Source organism: Protopterus annectens, chromosome 8.part0 (assembly GCF_019279795.1).
Source record: "Protopterus annectens isolate FY-2018-M chromosome 8.part0, PAN1.0, whole genome shotgun sequence".
NCBI lineage: Eukaryota > Metazoa > Chordata > Ceratodontiformes > Protopteridae > Protopterus > Protopterus annectens.
This window is the reverse complement of record NC_056741.1, coordinates 472632374-472657951: the sequence shown is the minus strand read 5'-3', so window position 1 is coordinate 472657951 and position 25578 is coordinate 472632374. Positions and strand designations below refer to the sequence as shown.

At 39.0% G+C, this 25578-nt stretch overlaps 1 protein-coding gene across 2 annotated transcripts in view; it reads left to right on the top strand.

The window, feature by feature from the left end:
• Positions 1-16270: 16270 nt before the first annotated feature.
• RBM8A (RNA binding motif protein 8A) overlaps positions 16271-25578 on the top strand; it is a 267421-nt gene continuing 258113 nt past the window's right edge. For both annotated transcript variants that reach the window (XM_044079997.1, XM_044079996.1), the window contains exon 1: positions 16271-16397. In XM_044079997.1, coding sequence (XP_043935932.1) covers positions 16316-16397 — 82 coding nt within the window. In that variant the 5' untranslated portion in view covers positions 16271-16315. The remainder of the gene's footprint in view (positions 16398-25578) is intronic.

Sequence of the window (25578 nt, the reverse complement as noted above, 5' to 3'; positions counted from 1 at the left end):
GAAGGCATTTATAAGCCTAGCCAGAATGTGTTGGCTTTCGCTGCCCCCTTAGATTAGTTCCCTGTGCCTCTGTCCAGCAGAGCCACTGAAGTGATCCCCGAGGTAAACTTTCTGTTTCCCATCCATTCGTCAAAGTTTCTTTTGAAGAGTGTTAGTGAGGAGCTCTGCCTAATGTAGATTGGGATCTTGTTCCAAAGCATGGGAAGTCTCTGGGACAGGAATCTATCCCTCCAGCATGTCCTATTTATTGTTGTGGTGAGGTTTAGATCCCTAGAGCGTGTGGCTCGAGAGGATAAGGTTTTCTTTAGGTGGAGCATGTCCATCAATTCTGGGTTGGACATGGCCTTGTATGTCAGGCAGAGATAACCTCTGAGTAGGCAGTATGCAACCAAGTACAACTGGAGTTTCTTCAGTCAAGCTGCATAGTGCATCTGTTTGAGGCCAGTGATCCTCTTGGTGAGGTACTTCTGTGGTGTTTCCAGCTGTTGCAGGTGTCTTGTAAGGTACATCCCAAATGGGGCATTGTACTCTATGATGGGTCTGATGAATGATGAGTAGAGAGGCACAATGACCTCTTTTGATCTGGATGTGAACAGTTTTGTGATTAGATGGGCCACGTAGAAGGATTTTCTAACCACTTTGGCAATGGGATTATCAAAGGAGAGATTACTATCTACTTGGGTCCCCAGATCCCTTATTATGTTTTCCATATTTAGGGGACTACCACCTATGTGGTAGTTTGTGGGTACTTTGTTCTTTTTCCAAAGGGGATGACTATGCACTTTTTGGAATTTAGCTTGAGGCCATGATTTTGACACCAGGTATCCATCTCAGTGAAACCCTTTTGGAGGATGCCTGTGTCAGCTCGAGAGTCAATTATAGCCCCTAGTTTGCAGTCATCTGCAAACTTGGTCAGCCATAGTCCTCCTGTGCTTGCCTGTACCGCTGAGAAGTATATGCCGAACAGGAGGGGTCCTAGGACTGAGCCCTGGGGAACGCCACTTGTAACCGGTTTAGAGTCAGACCTAGCTCCCGCAACTCTCACCATGTGGGTTCTGTCCATGAGCCAGTTGGCAACCCATCTTGTGATATAGGGGTTTATGTTCAGGCTGGTGAGCTTGTCTATAATACCAGAATGGGGAACGGTGTCGAAGGCCTTAGTGAGGTCTAGGTAAGCTGTGTGTACCACCTTTCCCTTGCCTATAGCCTTGGTAACTGTCTCAAAGAAGTCCACCAGGTTTAGGAGGCATGATCTGCCCTTAACAAAGCCAAACTGGGTAGGGTCCAGTGTTTGGAGGTTCCCAATGTCTCTGTTAATGAGTTCCATGATGATGCACTCCATAGCCTTGCAGACCAAGCTAATCAGGCTTATAGGGTGATAGTTCCCGGGGTCTGTTGTGGCTCCACCTTTGTGGAGCGGAATAACCGCTGCTGTGCGCCACTCTATGGGTATATAGCTGTGGAGAGGCTGAGTCTGAACAGTGTGTTTAGGTGAGGGGTTAGTTCATCTTTGAGCTCGTGTAGGACACAGCCTGGGACACCGTCTGGTCCCATTGATGCTATGTTTTTGGCTTTGGAGAGGGCTGTTTTAACCCGAGTGCCTGTGATTTCAGGGACTCTACATTCTTCTGGTATGGTTATGGGCCCTTTTGGGGGTGAGAGTGGGGTGAAGTTTGCACTGAACATGTCTGCCAGGATGTTGGCGATATTGGTCGGTTCCGTGTATTTTGTGCCATTCTGCGCTAACTCTGAGCAGATCTGAGCATTGCCACTTAGATTCTTGACATAGCTAAAGAATGCCTTGTGGTTATCTTTGGAGTCCTTGGCAATTTTTCATTCAAAGCTTGCCTTGGATGATTTTATGAGGAATCGTAGTTTCTTGCTGATACTGATCAGGGATGTCTTCCCTTCTTGGGATTTTACTCTTTTCTGTACTAGTTTCCTCCTTCTATTGTATAGCTTGTTTATGGCAGGAGTCCACCAGACTGGTTTCCTTTTCTTGGAGGAGTGAGTCTTGGTTTTGCTTGGGATGGCACAATCCATGCATTCTTGTAGCTGCCTGTAGAATGCATTAGTAAAGGATTTTGCAGCTTGGACAGTGTTATCCTTCAGCATGGAGGCTTTGAAACTTTCCACCTTGGTCTTAAGTATAAACAGTGATGAAGGGCTGCCTGCTAATTAATTGTAACAACCTGTTTATCCTATTATACATAAGACTCTATCTTGTAAATAATTTTGACAAACTGCATTTAATATGCTCTGTGTGCTCAATTGTACAAACCGATTCATCTGTCTAACCATGTGATTTAAAACTGTGTTTGCTCTCATTTGTGAACTATGCATTTGCTATAATTGTTAAGGTGTTAATCTACTGTTTATGATTGCGGAGCTTTTCTCCTCGGCCCTCCGCTGAAAAAGGACACCAGCTCAGTCAGACTATCCTGGTCAACAAATATTAGACAGATAGATAGACAGAGAGAGAGAGAGAGAGAGAGAGATAGATAGATAGATAGATAGATAGATAGATGTAGTCAGATGCAATGGAAGAAACTTTCAGCATTTAGGAGAACTGAAGGGGAGAATTCCGGTTTTGGTGAAAGCAAAAATGAAAGTATATCACACAGAAGGTGTGTTTATTGGTAATATGTGTTATACCTCTGCAAAGATTCAGGCACAGAATTATATCATACCATACAGAAGGGTGCTCAGTTTTATGTTGAGTACAAAACTAATACATTTTCATTCTTTCTCATTACTTGCTTAAGTAATTTCAGAATCATTTGGGATCTATGCTCATCCCAGCTCTCAATGGAAACAAGGCAGTGAAACTAATCCTGAACTAATCCACACATTCTGAGATAGACTTTCACTTATTCCAGTCTAAGTTCCTCTGCTTTGCACTTGCTGCATACATTAGCTCTCTTGAAATCCCAAATTCGAATTGTATTAAGTGAGTAATCAGAGAATGAATGAAAATGAATGACTTTTGTACTTTTGTATATAAATAAAATGTAAATCTTTACTAAACACTTTTCTACATGGGACAATATTATTCTGTCCCTTAATCTTTCCACAAATGTAACACAGACTTCGTATAAAGCCACTATTCTGCGTGATGCATTTTCAGTTTTCACTACACCAAAGCCAGTATTACCCCCTTTAGGTATTCATAAATGTTGGAGGTGTTTTCCATTGCATCTGACAATGTTTAGTTTTAGTTTTTTTAGATATTATGCATTAAAAGTAAAACTAGGGCTTGGTCTGTGAATATGATTATTACTGTAATACTTCATGACTAATCTTAAATATGAATAAAGTCCAGTCAAATATTTCTGGGATGTATTTTATTTGTTATTTTACTTTATCTGCAGTTTGAGCTTGTGTGTTTTCCAGATCTTGGGTGGTTATCATACTTTTAAAGCCTCTAGTTGCAGGGCTAAAATGTGGGAATTTTTAAATGTGTGGGCTGTAATAGGGGTTTTAATTTATCAATAATACTTTGCAAATATGGGCGGCATAGTGGTGCAGCTTTTAACATTGCTGCCTCACAGCAAGAGGTTCTCAGGTTCGATTCTCAGCTGGGGTACCTTCTGTGCAGATTCTGCATATCCTTCCTGCATTTATGCGGGTCTCCTCTGGGTACTCTGGTTTCCTCCCACATTCCAAAGACATGCATCTGGAGCATTTCTTCCCAGGCCTCTGCTGAAAATAGGCTCTGTCCTAGTCGGACCTTCATGGTCAAGAAATTTTAAAATAAAATATGCATCCAGAATAAAAGCAGCATTCTTTGTACTACAATTTGATCTTTGACAGGCTCACCATTTAGCAACTTTCCACATCACCCACCATGACTGATTCCACACGAAGGCTTTTCTTTTATGAGAGGCATTTTAATGTAAATTTTCACTCTCCATCATTCCATGTTGTCATATTTGTTTTCTCCTCAGTACAAAAATGGAAACACATCATTTCTTCTATAATCTTGTAGTCCAGCCCATTGTGGATCTCTGCTTCACCCAAACCATCTGCACACGTAATCCTTTCAGAAGAATACAAAGCTTAAGTATCTGGCATGGAATTACAGGGATACCTCTCAACTGTCTAGATTTTTGAAGAATGTCCAGATTTTTGCTTCACAGTTTTGGTTTGTTTCTCATAAAATTGCTGTTTTCTGGCAAATCATTGGCAAATAATTGAGAATTGAAGTCAGAAAATAATGAAAGATGCTTGAGTTTAAAACTTCATACCGTTCAAAAAATTCATGCTAATGCAAAACCTGTTGTTCTATCAATGTTCTAAGTTTGTAAGAGCAATACTTAAAAATCGCCTTTATTTTGGGCCTTTGTACTCCCATTATTTATGGCTTTGTCCAGATTTCTTGTTCTAAGAGGTTTAGAAATATGATTACATGTTTTTCAGAACATGACGGATATCTTAGTAATAATGTAATACAATACCATGCAATGTAGCATTGCTGTATTTTTAGGGATATGAAAATATGTATAATTTCTTTCAACGGTTCATTGGTATTAAATATTCTTACAAACTTTCTTCGTGGGATTATATCCCAAACAGATCAGGTACTGTTTACTGTTTATAGTAATGTTCAATAATTTAATAATGGTAAACAGAATTATGTTATACTAATTCCTTATTATTTCTTTTCTGCTTTTGCAGAAAATAATGTATCATTGTCTAGAAAACTTTACCATGCTTTAAAGCTGTTTGATCTCCTCCCCCAGGCTGTCTCAAAAAATAAATAAGCAGACTTCCAACGTTCTGTGAGCAAGTACATATAATTTCATAACATGGTCTTTTGCTACTGAAAGCAGCAACTGGATTAGGGATTCTTGCTTTTGAATGTACAGCTACTACATAATTTAAACAATCAAAATTATCAAGCTCCCTGGAAAGTTATGATATTAGAAGGAAGGAGAAGCTTGAAAGGCCTGTATAACAGGATAACAGAATACTGAAACGTTTTGTGCCAGTATATCAACTTCCATTGTCCATAAGGTTAGACATTGACTATAAGCAGCCCAAATAAAGAATTGGTGGTAGAAATTAGCTTCACCTGACACTAACTGTATCCTTGGTAGGGGCAGGGGCATGGAACTCAGAAACAGGACACCAAGATAAACTTGATCAGGGATCAACAAATGCTGGATTGAGCAGAATTTCAAAGGCTCTCAGATGTTTCATATACCAACATATTCAGGGTCAATAAGTTAATTTGTTATCTAAAAAAAAAATTAAAGCTGAATGTTATGAAGAAGGTTAACTGACTCAAGCTTAATCGGCAGCTCACAGTGGCTAGGGGGATCTTTGCCCCACAAAGACAATTAGGCCCCAGTAGCCTAATAGCTAGTCAAGCCTTAGTGGCCAAAAGGATAAGGCACTGGCCTCCTTAGCCAGAAATTGTGAGCTTGAATCCCATCTTTGGAGATATAATCTTGATACAAGTAGAACATTGTTTAAATATAGCTGTAGGCTGGTTAAACAGGATGATGCCCTGGACCTCAGCCATGTCCAAGTCTCCATAGATAAGGTTCCTTACCATGTTCTGACCAGCTGCAAGTCGCCCTCTATGATCCATGACACTCACAACTTTTACCATCTACTAGAGGTGCTCACCATCAAACCAAACACCCCATTCATGGGAAACTGTACCCCTGTATGTACTGGGCAATGTACACTGCCTTTAACTCATAGGCACAATATTTCCTGGACTTTATCAACACAAACACCTTGGACCATATTCTGCACTCTCCAATTAGAGGATCAAACATATTGGACCTAGTACTCACCAACATAGGAGAGTGTTGCACTCCCCCAGTGTCGTGTCCTCATTGGTGAAGCTGGACCACAAAGCTGACTCCCTTGAAATAAAAACCATTCAGGAAAACCCAACTAAACCTGTAAAAGTTAAGAACTATTCTAAAGCCATCTACATCCTATTAAGCAAAGTTTGTCAAAATTCACAGCTCCTGAAACCCCAAGAACACAGCTACTCATGCAGAATTTTCACAGAAACCCTGTACAAACATGTAAATGACTGCATTAAGGCTGCTGCACCTACCAGAAGTAAGCCCAGATCTAAAAAAAAAAAAAAAAACACTGGTAGAATCCTTACGTGAACAGGCTATATAACAAAAGAAAAAAGTCATGACCAAAATTAGAAAGAGCACCTACCACAGAGACAAAATCTCTCTGATTTAACTAAACAAGAAACTAAGAGGTCTAATAAAGTCCAACAAGGCTAATTATGAAGTCAGGATAGCCTCACAGGCTAAGGACTACCACTAGGCCATCTTCAGCTATGTCAGGAACTTTAAAGGTGATAAATGGCACATCCTTCACTGACCAGGGTGACATGACAAATCTACTGGCTGATAAATTTACCTCTAACTTTACCCCCTCACTACCCCCTGTGAAATCCCTTCTAGCATATCCTCCCAAATATCAATAGGGAGCAGGTCTTAGAGGGTCTTGCTAAGGCCAAAAACACTGCTTCATTGAGCCCTGACAATATCCCTGGTTACCTCCTAAATAGTCTAAAACATGATCTAGCAGGACCAGTTAAGGCACTCTTCAACTACAGCCTCAAAACAGGTTATGTGTCAGATATTTGGAGGACCACAATGGCCATCTCTCTTCATAAGAGTGGACCACCAACTGACCCTGGGAACTACAGACCCATCATTTTGACAAGTTTAATATGCAAAGCCATGGAACAAATGTTCATGGAAATGATCAACAAGAATGTTGGCAACTTACAGACACTGGAATCATAATTTGGCTTTGGTAAGGAAAGGTCTTGCATACTCAGCCTGCTAGATTTCTTTTTAAGAGGGTCAGCATGGCTATTGATAAGGAAAACGGAGCATACTGACCACCTGGAACTGGCCAAAGTGCTTGGTACAATACACCACTCAGGTATTGCTGATAAACTCTCAGAACTATACATAAATCCCTACATAACTTGCTGGATTGCCAGCTGGCTCACTGATAGGACCCAAGAAGTTAGGATCAGTGAAACCACCTCCACCAAGAGAATGGTCACCAGCAGAGTACCCCAGGACTCCATGTTAGCATTGACTTCTTGGATGTCAAGACTAATGTCAAAGGCCTCTGGATGATCAAGCTCACAGATAACTGTAAACTAGGAGCTATCATAGAATCCCCCAATGACTGCAACATACTACAAGATGGTCTAACACACACACAAATGAATGGCACAGAAGCCACAGATTAAACTCAGTGCAAAGAAATGCATTATAGTGCTGTTTGGGAAATTGTCCACCCAGTCTAATTACTTCATCAATAAAACCCACCTAAGAGTTGACCCGATAGTTAGGGATCTGGAAACAAATGTAGGATAGACTCTGGCGTTTGACCAGCACACAGCCAAGATAGTAAGAATATCATTCTATGCCATCCAGTTCATAAGCAAGGGTATGACATTCAGGTCCAAGGAAGTTATAGTGCCACTCTGCTCACCCTTTATCAGACCCAACATTGAATGCAATGCCTGTTTTGGCATGTACCTAACCAGTCACTTGCAAAAGTTGGAATGACCTCAAAGGTTCCTCACCAGGATAATCCAGGTCCTATCTCTATACTCAGTCTCCTACAAATTACTGAGAGGCAATCTATACCTAGCATATACAGCATCCTAAGATTAAACTCTGCTGGCTCTCTTGCACATCTGTAAGACAAATAGCACCAGAAACACTAGATGCAGGGACCTGAACTTTGCCTGCAACATAAACAGAACCTGCAGGAGGGACCAATATGTGTCTCAAAGGATCCCTACACTATGCAACAAGCTTCCCATCTATGTGAAGCAGAGTTCATCCCTGACCCTATTCAAAAGAAACTTTGATCTTTGGATGAGAAATCACAAATTTACCTCTGGTCTCACCCCCATGTTTGTGATGATACAGTTTGTTTGCAATAAGATACAGCTACATAAATGCAGTACTGATCTATCTAGGATTTACTGTCATCAGATCCAGGTATTCTTGTTTAGTGCATTAATGCTGGTAGCTGAAAAGACTGTTAATCATTAATGGAAATCTGAACACTTACTGCATGTTGAATTTTTCTTTGTATGCATTTTTCTGTATGCATTTTCTGCAGATATGTATACAGTTTTACACAAGCTGTGGTTTTATTTTGTCTTTCTCCTTTAACTGTGACCCTTAGCATGTGATTGGTTTCTTAGTAATTGAATTGCCTATAAGTGAAGGTTGCTCTTCTCTCTGTGTATATGGTCTGATGAAGCAAAAGTGAAAGTGCTTACCTATTTTGTTTGGCAATAAAACAAGTTTTTATTTCCAGCTAGTGTGTTATTCCGTTGGTCGTTTTGTTTTACATTTGGATTTTGCTTTTCCAACAGCATATTTATCCCAGTCTGTGAACATTTTTTCAGTTTCTTAATGAAATTTATTTAATAATTGTTGAATTTTCCTTGTTGCTTCTGTTTTTGACATATTACATTAATCTGATTTTTATTTACTATTGGTTTGATCTCTAAATTTTATTTAGTGTTGATTACTGTTATTTAGCAATAGGGATATGTTGTATAATAAAAGGTTAGCATTTGACAGCAATAATATATTTATAATTGCTGCAGTTTTTGCTGTTTCATAAGGGTTGACAAAATATGATAGTATAGAATACCCCTTTTACCAACCGATCTCTTTTATTGTTAGAGATGGCTAGAAGGGTGCTTGGTGTGACATCTGGAAAGAGGAAGGAGGACAAGGAGACCTGGTGGTGGAATGAAGTAAAGAAGAGTATAGAGAGGAAGAGGCTGGTGAAGAAGAAGTGGGATTGTCAGAGAAATGAAGAAAGTAGACAGGAGTATAAGGAGATGAGGCGCATGGCAAAGAGAGTGGTGGCGAAGGCTAAGGATAAAGCATATGGAGAGTTGTATGAGATATTGGACACTAAAGAGGATGAAAAGGACCAGTACCGATTGGCTAGACACAGGAATCAAGCTAGGAAAAATGTGCAGTAGGTAAGGGTGATAAAGGATAATGAGGGAAACGTACTCACAAGCGAGGAGAGTGTGTTGAGCAGACAGAAAGAGTACTTTGAGGGGTTGATGAATGAAGAGAATGAGAGGGAGAGAAGGTTGGATGATGTGCGGATAGTGAATCATGAAGTGCAGTGGATTAGCAAGGGGGAAGTAAGGATAGCTATGAAGAGGATGAAGAACGGAAAGGCTGTTGGTCCAGATGACATACCTGTGGAAGCTTGGAGGTGTTTAGGTGAAATGGCATTGGAGTTTTTAACTAGATTGTTTAATGAAATCTTGGAAAGTGAGAGGATGCCTGAGGAATGGAGAAAAAGTGTTTTGGTATCGATTTTTAAGAATAAGGGTGATGTGCAGAGCTGTAGTAACTACAGAGGGATTAAACTGATCAGTCACAGCATGAAGTTATGGGAAAGAGTAGTGGAAGCTAGGTTAAGAAGGGAGGTGATGATTAGTGATCAGCAGTATGGTTTCATGCCAGGAAAGAGCACTACAGATGCGATGTTTGCTCTGAGAGTGTTGATGGAGAAGTACAGAGAAGGTCAGAAGAAGTTGCATTGTGTCTTTGTGGATTTAGAGAAAGCCTATGACAGGGTGCCTAGAGAGGAGTTGCTGTATTGTATGAGGAAGTCGGGAGTGTCAGAGAAGTATGTAATAGTGGTACAGGATATGTACGAGGGTAGTGTGACAGTGGTGAGGTCTGCGGTGGGAGTGATGGATGCGTTTAAGGTGGAGGTGGGATTACATCAAGGATCAGCTCTGAGCCCTTTCTTATTTGCAATGGTGATGGACAGGTTGACAGACGAGATCAGACAGGAGTCCCCGTGGACTATGATGTTTGCAGATGACATTGTGATCTGTAGTGAGAGTAGGGAACAGGTGGAGGAGACCCTGGAGAGGTGGAGATATGCTCTAGAGAGAAGAGGAATGAAGGTCAGCAGGACTAAGACAGAATATATGTGTGTGAATGAAAGGGAGGATAGAGGAATGGTGAGGATGCAGGGAGTAGAGGTGGCGAAGGTGAATGAGTTTAAGTACTTGGGATCAACAGTTCAGAGTAATGGTGAGTGTGGAAGAGAGGTGAAGAAGAGAGTACAGGCAGGATGGAGTGGGTGGAGAAGACTGTCAGGAGTGATTTGTGACAGACGAGTACCAGTAAGAGTGAAAGGGAAGGTCTACAAGAGGGTAGTGAGACCAGCTATGTTATATGGGTTGGAGACAGTGGTATTGATAAAAAGGCAGGAGTCAGAGCTTGACGTGGCAGAGTTGAAGATGTTAAGATTTGCACTGGGTGTGACGAGGATGGACAGGATTAGGAATAAGTATATTAGGGGGTCAGCCCAAGTTGCTACAATAAAACAGCTAAATTTGCAGCTAATTTCACATGCTGCACCATTAGTGTACTTCCCTCAAATTCCTTAAATAGCTTAAACTACCACAACAACTTAGCTGTCTTCAACTTATAACTGCCCATAATGTTATTCATAAACCTACTGCCTGCCCTGCTCTCATTTCTGTCCCTCATAGCTATATTCCTACAAGATCCTTAAGATCAGAAGACTATCAAGATCTCTAATTGCGTAAACCTAATAAATCTGCTGGAAAAAGCCTTTACTGCTAATCTGCTGCCAAAGCTTGGATCAGCTTTCCTATTATTATTAGATCAAACCCTAATCTCCTGGCCTTCAAGCATACATTAAAGGAATTTTGAACTATGACATAGATATGCTTCTGTTCTAAACCTGGTTAAAAGCAATAGCACCTTATCTTTCCTAAGATTCCTTTCAGAGTTCATCACCTCTCTACTTATCTTACTATTCAGTTTCACTGTTGCTTTCCCTGTCTGCCTTTCATCTAGCCATATACATTATCACATTGTCTTTTCTGCTTTCTCTTCTCACCTTACCTTTCACAGAATAACACTCTCACTTATTTTTTGTGATCGACTTATCTTTGAAATATGTATCTGTATGTCTATATATACACAGTTTTTTTCACCTGCTTGCTCATATTTTGTGTCTGCAATGTGCTTGTTTGCATAACTACTAAAAACTACTAACGTATATTGTAAGCTTTTATATCACAGTATACGTGCCTATAAAGTTTGATGTATTTGGAGTGTTCCTTTTTGGGCCTCTGCTGAAAATGGGTACCCTAGACCCAGTTGGGCTTTCCTGGTAAACAAACTTCAATAAATAAATAATTATTACATTCCCAATAAAACATGTTCCAAATTTCCTGTCTTTTCCCTACTACATCTTCAGCATTTATGACTGACCTGAGGACAAATATTCTGAAGTTTATTTGGGGTATGAATATATCTTTCTAAACACTTCTAAGCAAAACATTCTAAACCTTTTGGACTTTGTCCCCACACTTGGCAGCCCTACAAATTTCTTCCCATTATTTGTTTGTAATTTTAATTTTATTTTCTTCTCCCAATTTTTTCTAATGTCCTCTGGTTGAGTCTTACGGTTATCATGTAATATTTTATATGCCCTACAATTTTTTTCATTTTATTAGCATCTCCTGTAATATTTTCAACTAGAAACTCTACCAGAAGCTGCCTTTCATTTAACACTCCCTTATCACTTTCTGTTTGCCTATACTATATTATCAGTCTCTGATAGGGAAGGCAGTGTCTAACCTGCAGTCTAAACTCATACTTAGTCTCTTGCCTATTTTCTATACCCCTGCTTGAGACACCCCTGCTGGTTTAATGTCCTTTCTTCCATCCCTGCACTGGTTTAGTTCTTAGAATACTTTCTGCTACTTTATGGATATGATATCTTTGATGGTTATTAGAATTCTCCTTAAGGACTTGCATCCAAAATCAGTCACATTTAATCTCTTGAACCCCTCCCCATTTCATCGTTATTTTTTTCCACTTTATAACTTTCTACATATGTGCACAAACCTTAACTGCATAGTTTTAAAGTACCTTATTTTATGGGGATAATTAACTTATTCCACTTCACCCTCTTTTTCTCTCAAAAAATGTATTCAATTCTGTATTAATTGTCATCCACACTTTCTTGTCTGCTCAATAAAAATATATATGGCCTGTACATAAAGGGACTGTAAATTTCACTGCTTGAATCTTACTATCTATATCCGTAACATGAGCTTCCAGTTTCTTAATTCTTATATTATCTTCCATTCAATGTCTTCCCCCATATCCTAAGCTACCATAAGAGAATCCTTCTTAAATCAATGCAGTTAATATTTCATCTCATCTTGTTCCCATAAGTATGGGTATAGCTGAACCAATTCATGCATATGTGCATAGTTTACTGCTATTGTTTTTGTTTCATCTTCATTTATTTTGTATCCCCAAAAGACTTGAAACTGCTTGATTATCACATTTCTATCCTTGAATTTGAGAATTACTTATTTTCTTTGCCAGCATCTTTAAATATACTGTAAATAACAGACAGGAAGAGGGCATCCCTGCTTAATTCCTCTGCTAAATTACATCTTGTCAGGGATTACCCCCCCCCCCACCCATCTTAACTCTTGTATATGACCCCTCATGTATCAGGGAATGGAAATGCTTGACTTACTCATAAAATCCCAACTGACCCTACTGAAAGCATTCTCTAAATCAAGACTCATCAACAGCAGAAGTATTTTCTTCACTTTGCTTTCCTCTGGATCATCATTGCTCTGCTAATACTATCAAATGTTTACCTCCCCTCCACAAAACCACATTAATCCTAGCTATCAGTTCTGGTAACATTTTTGCCATTCCATTATCTGTTATAGATATCATGGTTTAATACTTAAGTAGGTCTATATGAAGCCAGATTTGAAGGTTCTTTATTCTCATTCAGTAGTATTGCTATCACTGCTTTCTTCCGAGATGATGGTACTACCCCCCCACACACACACACTTTTAAAAAAGCCTTCCAGATCTTTATCACATTGTTCTGCCTAACTGCCAAATTTCCACATGAATACCATCTGCTCCTGGAGACTTCCCTGCTGAATGACATATATCAAATAATGCAATCATCAAGGGTACAGTTTTTTTTTTTACTTTGGAAAATACATGCCAATTCAAGTCATCTTATTCTGTCAACTTTGTAGGTCATTACCATTAATATTTAAAAAGTGTTCCTGATTCTAGAGGTAAATGGTTAATACTGTGTTTGTGGATACCACTGATAGTGGTATTCTAACATTGTGATGCCTCTGGTGCTTACAGATATACTGTATTCACAGTGTACAATGTACATGGTCCAATGTTTTTAACAACTGCCAACCTTCTATGTGAACAGTACCAGTATTTAAAAAAGTGTCTGGTTGTACTTGAGAGATGTACACTAAAGCAAAGTTCACACAACTGTGGCATGTTCACTGCAATTTATTTTGTAAATTATTTATTTTATTTTATTTTACATGTGTTTACCGGGACAGTCTGACTGGGCATAGAACCCTTTTTCAGTGGAGGCCCAGGGAGAAAAGCTCCATGGTTAACAGACAATTTTGTTAGTAAAGAATTTTATAATACAATGAAGAAGTATAGTAACAGAAATTCATAACAAAAAAAGAATATCTGCTCTAGTGGAAGACAAGACCAATTATCTTAGTTTACATTGCACCTGGAAGACAGTTTTTATAATAGTAGCAGATAGTGACACTGTATACACTGAGTGCACACAAGCTCATTAGTCTTATGTACAGTTACATAGCAAATTGAAGACTTACAATCTGCTTGATATTTACAGTGAGAAAGAAGGAAGTAACATAAGATAGTCATATGACTTAATTTTCCAAGCTCATTACATATGCAAGTAAATTTTAACATAAGCTAGTACCATGGTTTGGCTACCCATACTCATCACATGTGCAAGTCCAGGAATTGTTGAGGTAAACTTTCATTTGATGCTTGAAGTTTTTTAAGCTAGTTATTGTTCTGATGTCAAGTGGCAAGGCATTCCACTGTTTAGCAATGTAGTAGGAGTATAGAGAGTCACCTGAGCTATTTTTACTTCTATTAGACCTTTATTATTGGATGGGAAGTTGTATGAGGGATGACGAGGCCTTGTAGAGCTGGAGTTTTTTCGGATTTATAGAACATTTGGTGGACAGTAGAGAGTTGTGTGAGGATGAGTTGGTGGGATAGTTCTAACCAAGATAGTTGTCTTAGGGCCTTGCAATGGTGGGTTTTAGGAGGGCAATTAGTGGCAAATTTTGCTATCTTATTACAGCAGACATTTATCTTAGTTAGGTCTGATTTGGAAAGGTTGGTGAGGATGGGTGAAGCATACAGTAAAGTTGACAGACGATGGGTTCTGCCTGTAATTATTCTGGAGTTTGCAGTTGGATAGTTTTTGGATCTGTATAGGGTACCTATTTTTTTGTCTACTTTTTTATAGTTTGGGCAATGTGTAAGTCAAATATCAGATTCTGATCAATAACAACATAGAGAAATTTGGTGGATGGTATTGGCTCAATCAAAGTCTTATTGCTAGACATGATATTGAAGTAAGTGGAATGGGTTTTTAATTTAGTGGGGTGGAAGAGCATAAGTTTGATTTTACTTGGGTTAAGGATTAATTGGGCATCTGCCAACCATGATTCAATAACATTGAAGGATACTTGGGTTATGTTCTGGAGTAAATGTATTTTGATTAGCAGGTAGGTCTGTTTGTGTATCTAAACATTGTATGTTAATTACAATTGAAAAAGTGGACATGAGATTAAATTCACCAGTAATTTTATCCTACAGACTTGTGATGAATGAGGAACACAGTTCCATTTTTTTTACTTATTTGTATTTGTTTACTGACATAGTGAACTGGTTAGCAGTGACCATTTTTAGACACAACCCAGACGATATAATCACAGCTCATACATAGATAAGTGAAGACTGCGAACAATACATTTGTTTGCAGATTGAAACACAGCAATAGGCATATGCTGTATGTACAAGACATAAAATCAACCAATAAACACATAGTAGTTTGACAAGTCTTTACAAACAAGTAGTACCATTTAAAAAAAGTAATCTATATACGCACGATATCATTTCCAAGAAAGAATGAGGACCTATGAAGCAGGTGGAGGAGAGATAAGTGGGTTAGGCAGTGTGATCCTTTTTAGACAGGAACATTGGGCTTCTTTGAGAAGTTAGATTTTCAGTTGGCTTCTGAGTTGGGGTAGTAAAGAGAGTCCCTTTCGGTGGCTGGGAAGTGTTTGCCTACGAGCTGGAGCTATTGATGAGTGCTTAGTTCTATGCAGTGTGGTTGTGGGAGTTGAAATGTTGGCGTGATCTGAGAGCAATCCGTTTTTGGTGGAAACTTTTTTCAGTGAGTTTAGAGCTTAGCATTTATTGAGCGATATGTTTCACTTCGAAGGTTAACAAACTAACAGGGCAATAACTTTTTCTTTAAATTGTTAATATTATAATGCAATGCTAATTTATGGATTTATTTAGGGTTTTTAATAGTAATTTGTCAGCAAATCAGAAACATGTTGAAGGACGTACAGAAAAAGCAAACTCAGACAATTGACGGTTAGTATACATAGCTCTTAACCGCAAATAATCCGAGGCAAAGCCAAAAATAATGAGAACCAACAGCCCAAAACCAGGGACCATACCTCTAAGCACAAGAATTCTGAACAAAGCTGAAAACTGTGGGGAACAAACACCCAAAACCAGGAACAGATTTTAAATAAGAAAGTTTCTAGAATTACCAATTTTGCATTAGCGCGCATTTTCTAAAGGATACAAAGTAAAAAAAAATCAAAATGTCTGATATTCTATAAATTGACTTCAAGCCACAATGATTTTCCACAAAAACACACATCAACAGCATAAGGCACAATTTAGGATAGCTGAGAGCATGACAAGGACATATCGTATATATTGCTATGATACACTTAGAAAATCCAAAAATAACACGTCTTTTATTAACATACATTTAACGAAGGATACAAAGCCTCAATGCCAAATGTCTAACATTATTTGGTGTCAACAATCTATTAGAAAACAACTGTTAAACAGAAAAGACCAAAATTACAAACAAAATAACAGCTAGTTAACAGTGCTACTCGTGGGTAGAAAGCTATAACTGCTGAACTGATTACTAACTGACGTCAGAAGAAGCGGCCGATTATACATCCCCAGTCCTACAGAAAAGAAACTACAAACATGGCGTTTTAAAACCTGATAGAACAACTTCCGAGTTCCGACGTAGTACCCCATATAAAATATTTCCTATATCCCAGCATCCTTTTCAGGTGGCTACCATTCAAACCGTAAAGATGTCGGACGTGTTAGAGTTAGGAGAAGCGAGTGGCGAGGATTTCATTGTTGAGGACTTTCCCATGGATGAAGATGGGGATGGTGAGGAGTCAGTGACAAAAATGCTTTTGTCTTATTGACCGTGTATTATCCATGTGGTTTGATGAAGAACCATGTTTGTTCAGGAGCTAGCACTGGTAGTGCTTAAAGCACACCGGAATGTGTGCCTGGAGATGGTACCCAAAGCAAAACTAGAAACTTTGTATTCTGGGCAGATCAGTATGCCTTTTATTTTATAATTTAAAAGTTATGCTGCTAGCCCTCAGCTATTTGTCCGATTTCCTTGACTTTTTTTACGTGTGTCAACACCTTTACGAATGCTTGTTTATGTAGTGATAACAAAAGTGGTTTTTATTTGTTTTGTTTACTTTGGAACGGATAACTTATTATAGGGTTGCCACCTTTTCAAATGCCCAAAGTGGGCCATTTTTTTGTAAAAATGTGAAATTTTGCAGTACAAAACATACCCATGGGAAATCAAAAGACAGAAATTCACTCCTTTGCCAAAATAAAAGCTTATTCATTTAGTGTTTAAGTTGCTTACATTATTAATTTAGTTGTTTCAAATACAAAACTGAATTGCAACTATTAAAGAAAACTTAAATATTTTTGTCCTAAAAATCTCTGGACCTTTGTCATTTTTTAGTTTTTTTTCAGCAGAACACAACTGCCCAAACTGTCGCTCGCATAAATGGACAGGTGGTAACCCTAACTTATTAGTGATGGAAAATGCAAGCATCTGTAAATATAATGTGGTTGTATTAGTAACATCTGCAAATGTAAGAGCAGGTGGAACCCCTTTTGAGAGATGTGTGTATATCTGTACTCTCATGCATATGTCCTTTCTTAAAGCTGGGATAGTTTTATCTTTCATAAAAATGGGATGAAATCTGGCAGAGGTTTTGGTGCTTATTCACACTGAAGCCTGCCTATTCTGTGCTGCTCTTTCCTATGTAAGAATCTGTCAGAATATTTTCCAAACTCCAAGTGGAGAGGTTGCATCACTCTCCCCCTATTTAGAATTAAGTGGTGCATCAGCTTTTTTCCACCGTGTTTTGGAGCAAATGTACAGAAAGTATAAGTTCATAGTATGTTGCAATCAAATAAGCAGTAACATTTTAGAAAATACTACAGTCCCTTTAAGCAGGCAATCCTTAAAATTTTCTTTTGATAGTAATAGTTCAGTTCCTCAACTGATAAGTACCAAGTCATTCATTGAGCAGTATCTATTACTAGCATAACGTTTTTTGTGGATCTGTTGAGATGTTGGCATTGTCCAGCAGTCCTAGTAATTAGTGAGATTTCAGAGTTGGTAGTAGTTTTGTTTACTTGTAAAAGTGATGCTATAGCAGTGTACTCCAAGTTTACTAGGGCACATTCATTTTTGGCAAAATGTGACTGTTCAAATATTAAGTTGGCAGGCTTCTAGCTAATCATTGTGTGCTTTGGTTGTTGATTTTTAGTGAATTTTATATGTAGTGTGTGGACTCCTTGTATATACAACAGTTAAGTCCGTGAGAATGCTTGGAGTGGTGCTGCCATTATTGCAGTAAGTCTGGCTACTGAGTTAAATGCTCTTAGGTTCTGTGTTTTAGTGCATCCATGTGGAGGACTTGATCGTGGCAACGTCTTATAAGAAAGTAGGCACTGGGTCTTGTCCACGCTGCTTTGTGCAATGGCAAAAGAAGGAATCCCTTGACTGAAATGTGTTGTATGCAGTCTGCATAGTTGTGTTGAACATTATATTGCATGAAATAGTGTCATTAAAACCTATGGTTGGTAATTGTGCTTGTAATGCAATTTTAGTACTTTTTTTTAATATTCTCCCAGACTTTGGGGTATTATTACTAATAATAATGGATCTGTTTTTTTTCTAGGAGAATTCTTCAACAGTCTTCTGTAATGCTGTATTCCTTGTATTTGGTATTGCTGCACTTTGCTGGATTCTTCATCTACTGCTTTTATCCATAAGTTGGTAGGGAGCTGTATTCCGTGGTTGCCCTTGTTGGGTCTAGCAGTGACATCAAGTGAGATAGTTGCCTGGTGTAATCTTCAGTGTTGCAATTCATTGGGCCACTTCTGAACTTGCACTTGATTTGTATTCACATTCTGCTTTTACTCAGTCATCTTGAGATTTTTTTTAACCAGTAGGTTTGAAGTGTGAGCTTTCAGTGTCTAAGCCTGACATGCTGCAAGGGCTTTAATCCTGGGAACTCCACATTTTGAATATGCGTAAGCCAAAAATGCTAAATACAAAATAAAGACTATCGCTATTTTGAGGAGTATAGTAGAAAAGAATAGTAGTTTGAAATTTATTAAAAAATAGCCAGTTCATTGTTAATGTTAAAGGATATTTGTAATTATGTCCGTCAGGCATGAGATCAAGTCTGTGTTCACCAAGAGGTAAAACAATTTCCTAGTGACCAAGGCAGAGTCCAGATTTTAAATATGAGTAATCAAAGAATGCAACTTGTTTTCACAGATACCATAATGTTGCATAAACATTGCAGTAGAGCAGAGCTCTCCATCAAACATTTGACCAACCTTCTATTCTAGCAAAACATCAAAAAGCATTAGACCTGTAAATGAACCATCACTTAGTTTTCAAAGCAGCGGAAAGCACCCCCCACAAAATTGCACAACAGAATACAGGTTCCATAAGAAATAACACTGGCAAACCTATCAGCAAAGTGTACAGCTGTAATGTCCATTTTGAAAGACATGAAGAGCGGCACAGTAGCTCAGAGGATACTGTTGACACCCTCACAGCAAGAGGTTCTCTGGTTTGATTCTCTGCTGGGATGCCTTCTGTGCAGACTTTGCATGTCCTCTGTGTTCATATGTTTTTTTTCCTCTGCGTACTCTGGTTTCTTCCCACTGTAGTAAGTGGATTGGCGACTCTAAATTGGCCAGTAGGTGTGAGTGTGCATGATTGTAGGACATGAATGTCCTTCATAGAGTTGCCACATATTTATTTTTGTAAGTTGCCACATATTTATTTTTGTAGCAATGCACTTTCGTGACCGTGTTCATAGGTTCACGGTTTGGTAATAGGCCATCGGTCCTAGGGCCTATACAAGCCTAGCCATAACAATTCCCTGGCTATTCCCACACTATTTACTTCCCTGGACCCCTGTCTAGCAGGGTGACTGACATGACCCCTGGGGCGAATTTCCTTTCTCCCATCCAATCGTCAAGGTTTCTTTTGAAGAGGGCCAAAGAGGTACTCTGCTTGACATGTATGGGCAGCCTATTCCAGAGTCTGGGGAGTCTCTGGGTCAGGAACCTATCCCTCCAGCATGTTTTGTTTATTGTGATGAGGTTTAGATCCCTGGATCGTGTGGCTCTGAGGGATTGGGATTTCTTTGTGTAGCATGTCCAACAGCTCTGGGTTTGAACTGTAAAACCAACTGCCAAACAGCAACCAGAATGGATGAAAAGAGGCCACTCAGTCAGATGTTATTTTTTAGCTTTCTTCCACTTTAATATCACGTGGACTTCTTCAGAAAAACCAGGACTCCTCCCAACGTCCTGGTTTTATATCCAATAAACAGGAAATGATGTAATATTCATAACATTATTACTTACAATCAAATTTAAATGTAAGAATAAAAACAAAAAAATAATGATAAAATAACCATTTAGATGTGCAAAAGATGGTTATATACAAATATGTGTTGTTGTCAATCATAAATAATGCTTTAAATATACATGCTTAAAAACTTTTTTAAAAAACTTTTACACCGATAATCGATGTAGTACCCTATCCAACATTAACATTGATGCGTAACTATTAGCCATATCCGGCTGGAATGCCTACTTGTCCCACTCGTTCCCAAATACCTTTGGAAGCTAACATGTTTAATATCAATAGAAAATCTGCAGATGTATAACTGCAAAAAGACTCTGTGTGGTGAAAGCTCACTATACTATAGTACCCCATAGCATTCATGTTGACTATATGGAAAAACTAACTGCCAAGAAAAAATGGTTGTACCAGACATCCGATGTATCTCCCTTATTGTGTTGTATTCAACTATGCCTTTAACGTGCCAACTGGGCTTGACCCTTGACACACCAGTTGACCCCTATATCGACTGAGGAAACCCCATGAAAGTGACTGAACGTCTCACTCAGTGGGTCCTGATGCCTACCTAAATTATATAACGCTGGAGTGTAGATCTCTCCATAACTGCACCCAATAGATGTCGTGTCACCTATCTACCTCCAAAAGTACTCAAATGTGTTGGTGACAACTCTGGTATGTGAATGTAGGTGGATATGTATTATGTATATTATCTACTGCCACTACCAGAAATATCCTAACATGAGAAATGAAAAATGAAACTATTCTCATCTAATGGAAATTGCGACCAGTCATTTACTTGCCTGCACTTTCAAAGTGGTAAAATGTAGAAATGTTCTCTAGACTGTTTAGCATTTGCATAAGTACACAAGTGAATTTTGATATCAAAATTATAGTGGGGAAAAAACTATTTTATCTTCATTAAATTATTTGAATGCTCAAAGATCATTTTCTATTATTTAAAAAGCATTTAATGTTGATCCCTTCGTTAAGACCTGGTGGTTCATCTGCCCCTAACTGCCATAGTGACTCTTTTTGCTCTAGTTTGTTATTCAAGTCTCCCTTCAGTAGACATTTGTCTATATGATCTAAGGCAAAAAATTCAAATTTCTTGAAATCTGTACACTCCTGTGAGTGTCTTGCCAAAGAATTGTTCAAATCTTTATTCCTAATAGCCAAATTGTGTTCATAGATCCGACGTTTTAGCATTCTTTTAGTTTTCCCCACATAATAATTTCCACAAGTTGAACAGCTAGCTACATAGACCACATATTCGCTATTGCAATTGTAGAACTTTTGTGCCCAAAATGTCCTTCTTATCTGCTTAAATGTCACAAAAGAAGTGTTTGTTATATACCTACACTGTCTACAATTCTGACAGGCAAAAGTTCCCTTCTTTTTACTGATGTCCCTATTGGGTGTCACTCTTTTTTTGTGGTCCATTTCTAGCATGCTTTTTAGATTGGTCACATTTTTGTATGTGAAACTTGGTTTAATGCCTACACATGCCATAAGATCTCTATTCCCCAGAATGATACCCCATTTTCTTTCAATGATACTTCTAATGTTCCCCAACTGGTTGGAGATCGGGAGAGGAAAAGCTATGTGAAAATCTACGTGCTTATCTCGATTCGAAGTACTACTTATTGAAACTTCTTCCATATGCCTCATTCTAATGTTTGACAATATTGGTCCTGCTACTCCATTTCGAAGCCCTTGAACCTCATTCTCAATCCTCTTTATCATATGTTTTTTGTAACCTCTAGCCATGAATAGATCTCTTAACTGTATTAGTTCTTTCTGATAATGTCCTCAGATGTCAATCTACTTAGCCTAATTATCTGGCCCTTGATTACATTTCTTTTCATGTGAATGGGATGCAAACTGTCTTTGTGCAAATATTGATTAGTGAAGCAGGGCTTTCTGTAGATTTTACTGTGTAGAATATTTTTTGTAGAATCAATATAGAGGCTGATGTCCAAATAATTAATACTTTTGCCAAATCCACTATGTTTGAATATCAAAAAACTAGTGGTTTTGTTCAAGTCTTCGACCATAGTATCGAATTCAGTTCTATCCCCTAACCATGCAAAAACCAAATCATCTATGTACCTTCCATAGAACATGGCTTTACCAAAATAAGGATGTTTTTTAAGGTGTTCTTGCTCCCAATCTGCCATAACGATGTTGGCAAAAGCTGGTGCCACTCTGGCCCCCATCGCTACCCCAGAAATTTGTTGGTAAATCTTATTATCAAACTCGAAAAAGTTATTATGTAAGACTATTTCCATCTGGGTACAAATGGTGTTGATTCTAGAATTCTGTAATTCAGTGTTGTGTGTCAAATAATTCCTCAGGTGTTCAATTCCCAACTCATGATCAATACAAGTATATAGACTTTTAACATCTAGAGTTGCAAAATTGATTTCTTCCAGTTTGAAATTGAACCTTCCTAAACTCTCCAATAAATGCCAAGAATCCCTGATGTAATATTCAGAGTTTTGAGCTATTTTATTTAGAGTATCATCCAACCAAACTGATATACTTTCAGTTTTAGAATTTCTGGCTGAAACTATTGGCCTGAAAGTGAGTTGCCCATCATCATTATGTAATTTTGGTATTCCAAAGAAATTACCCAAACTGGGTTGTTCTATCATCAGGAAGTCATAGTCCAAATTATCTATTTCTTCCTGGCATAACATATCAAAAAGATGGGTGTCCACCCTCCTATGCTGGTTCAACACAAAATCAATGCTGACAGCTTTATAATTGTCAGTATCACTCAGCATGGAAGAAATGCGGTCTACGTAATCTACTCTATTCATGATGACCAACTTAGCCCCCTTGTCTGCCCTCATTACTCTGATGTCCGGAGTGCTAGACAAGTGGGAAAGTGCATCCCGCTCTAAACTAGTTAGATTGTCGTCTACTCCACAGATATCCATTTTCCTGAACTCCATTTCACATATTTTTTGGAACACATGTAAAGTGTTTACTAAAGCTGGATTAAATGTACTGGGTCGCTTTAGTCTCCTGCCACTTCCTGAAACATCAGCTCCAACATCTTGTAAAATATACCTTAAATTCAATTTGCTCTGGGTTTGACATGGCCTTGTATGTTAAGCAGAGATCGCCTCTGAGTAGATGATATGCGACAGAGTATAGCTTGAGTTTAAGGCGGTCATTTAGGGTATCTGCTTTAGGTCTGTGATTCTTTTAGTGAGGTATTTCTGAGGCCTTTCCAGTTGTTGCAGATGTCTTGAGAGGTACATACCAAACAGGGTGTTGTATTCTATAATGGGTCTAATGAGGGATGAGTACAGTGGAACAATGACTTCCTTTTTTCTGGATTAAAAGCCCTTAGTGATGAGGTGTGCCACATAGAAGGATTTCCTGACTGTTGTGGCAATTTGGTTATAGAAGGTGAGACCACTCTCCACCTGTGTCCCTAAATCTCATCACACTTTTGGTGTTTAATGTACTGCCACCTATGTGGTAATTCACGGGTACGGGTTTTTTCCCAAAGGGGATAACTATACACTTCTTGGCATTGAGCTTGAGCCCATGGCTCTGGCACCAAGCATCTGTTTCTGTAAGGCCCTTTTGTAGAGTATCCACATAATTTGGGGATTCAATAATGGCTCCCAGTTTGCAGTCATCTGCAAACTTTGTTAGCCAGAGTCCCTTAGTGTTGGCCTGTACTTCAGAGAAGTAGATGCCAAACAAGAGCGGTCCCAGGACTGAACCCTGAGGTACTCTACTTGTCTGTAGCTGGATTTGGAGTCTGCTACTTTTACAGTGTGGGTTCTGTCAGTAAGACAGTTGGCAACCCATTGAGTGATGTAGAGATTAATGCCCAGCTTAGTAAGTCTATGATTCCAGAGTGGGGGTTGGTGTCAAAGGCCTTGGCAAGGTCCAGATAGGCTGTGTGGACTGCCTTACCCTCGTCCGCGGCTCTGGAGACTGATTTGAAGAAGTCAATCAGCTTCAGGAGACGAGCAGCCCTTCATGAACCCAAACTGCATGGAGTCCAGTGTTTGAAGTTTGCCATTGTCTTTGTTTACAAGTCCCATGGCCTTGCAGATCAGGCTTGTCAGACTGATGGGGTGGTAGTTCCCAGGATCCAAGGTGGAGCCCCCCCCCCCATGTGGTTTATTGAGCCTAGACATGTGTACGTGGGATTGCCCCAGAGCATAGACACATTTAAAAATTTTCTCACGTTTGTGTACCCTTTGTCATGGTGGAAAGAATCTGTGATACTGTTGGGAATACTGTTAATGTTTGTATAATTCTGAGTCATTCTTGTATATGAAAGTTAGTAGGTGCCTTGCATATACCTGTTTGCTGTAGAGACACTTTCAGAACAGGTTTCTATGTGTTAGTACTTGACAGGTATGTGTGTGAAATGCTAGAATTTCTGTAAAAGTCTGAGTCCCACAGCCCAGATTTTTATAGGTTCTCATAGGTGTGCACTAGACTAAGAACCACTGGGCCCTTTCCTGGGTGTTGAATTTAACAGACGTGCAGAAGCTGCTTAGATTTTACATTGATAGAGCTAAAGATGTACCACCTGGCAGATTGTTTTGTGCTTTTTCAGAACACGTCTGTCAAAAGTTTATCTACGGGGCAGTGCTACCTCCCCTCTTCCAACATCCGTCCTGAATTGAAACACAGAATAGAACTATGCTTAAAATTCTAACTTGTTTTCATTCCCTTTTTTATCACTGTACATTTGAACAGAGATGTGCGCATTCAAAATAAAAATGTCTTCCCATTCGGATATGGTACATCTCTTTTAATTGTGAAGAAGTCACATAAAGTAGCCTTAAATGAAAACTGCCCACCCGCTTAAAAATTCTCTGATACCCATGCATTTCTATAAATTTCATAATCCCCTTAATCTGCCAGATTTGATTTTTTTATTTTATTTATTTTTTTTGTGTGTGTATTTTTGCTCCCTTTCTCTGTGACCATTGGATTTCCCACACTCTGCCTGCATAGTTCAACTCATTTGTTCCTGGGAGGCAATAACAGTGGCTTATTTGCTGACTTGGGGATGACAGCCGTGTACTAGAGAGCATGTCTGTCTCCCATCCAAGGACTTGGAGTCTTTCACTGTAAAACCAGTCAACTTCCAATTGGTATGTCCAGTAGTCCACCCCAGTGTTCAGTCTGTGGTGGATGTCACTGAGGGTCTGACTCACTGATTCATGTGAGTGATGCCTGAACATTTTCCTATTCCTCCCTTAAAGTCAATACTTCTGCATATGGGGATTCTGTAGCAGGAACTAGTGTCTATATGTACTCTACTCTCTGCAGGAGGAGGTGAATTCTTCATGTGTTACAGTTCCTTCTACCATAGTAGCTCCATCAGATGTTGAGCTGTTCTTCAAACTCCGGTCACGTGGGCCATAGTCGAGGCTTTATGCCACTACATCAACACAGCTGGCCTAGGTCTGGCTGTTAAATGTAATTGAGTGACTGCAGTGGTTAAGTCACTCTCTCTCATATAGAGACTGCTGCTGTGCAACCTCTGTTTTTTGACTGATCAGAGTTAAATAATGGCCACAGTAGTTTGGCTTGCTGCTAGTAGGCAAATGCACTGTCCTTGCCTGATTAGTTTATATCAGCAGTCCA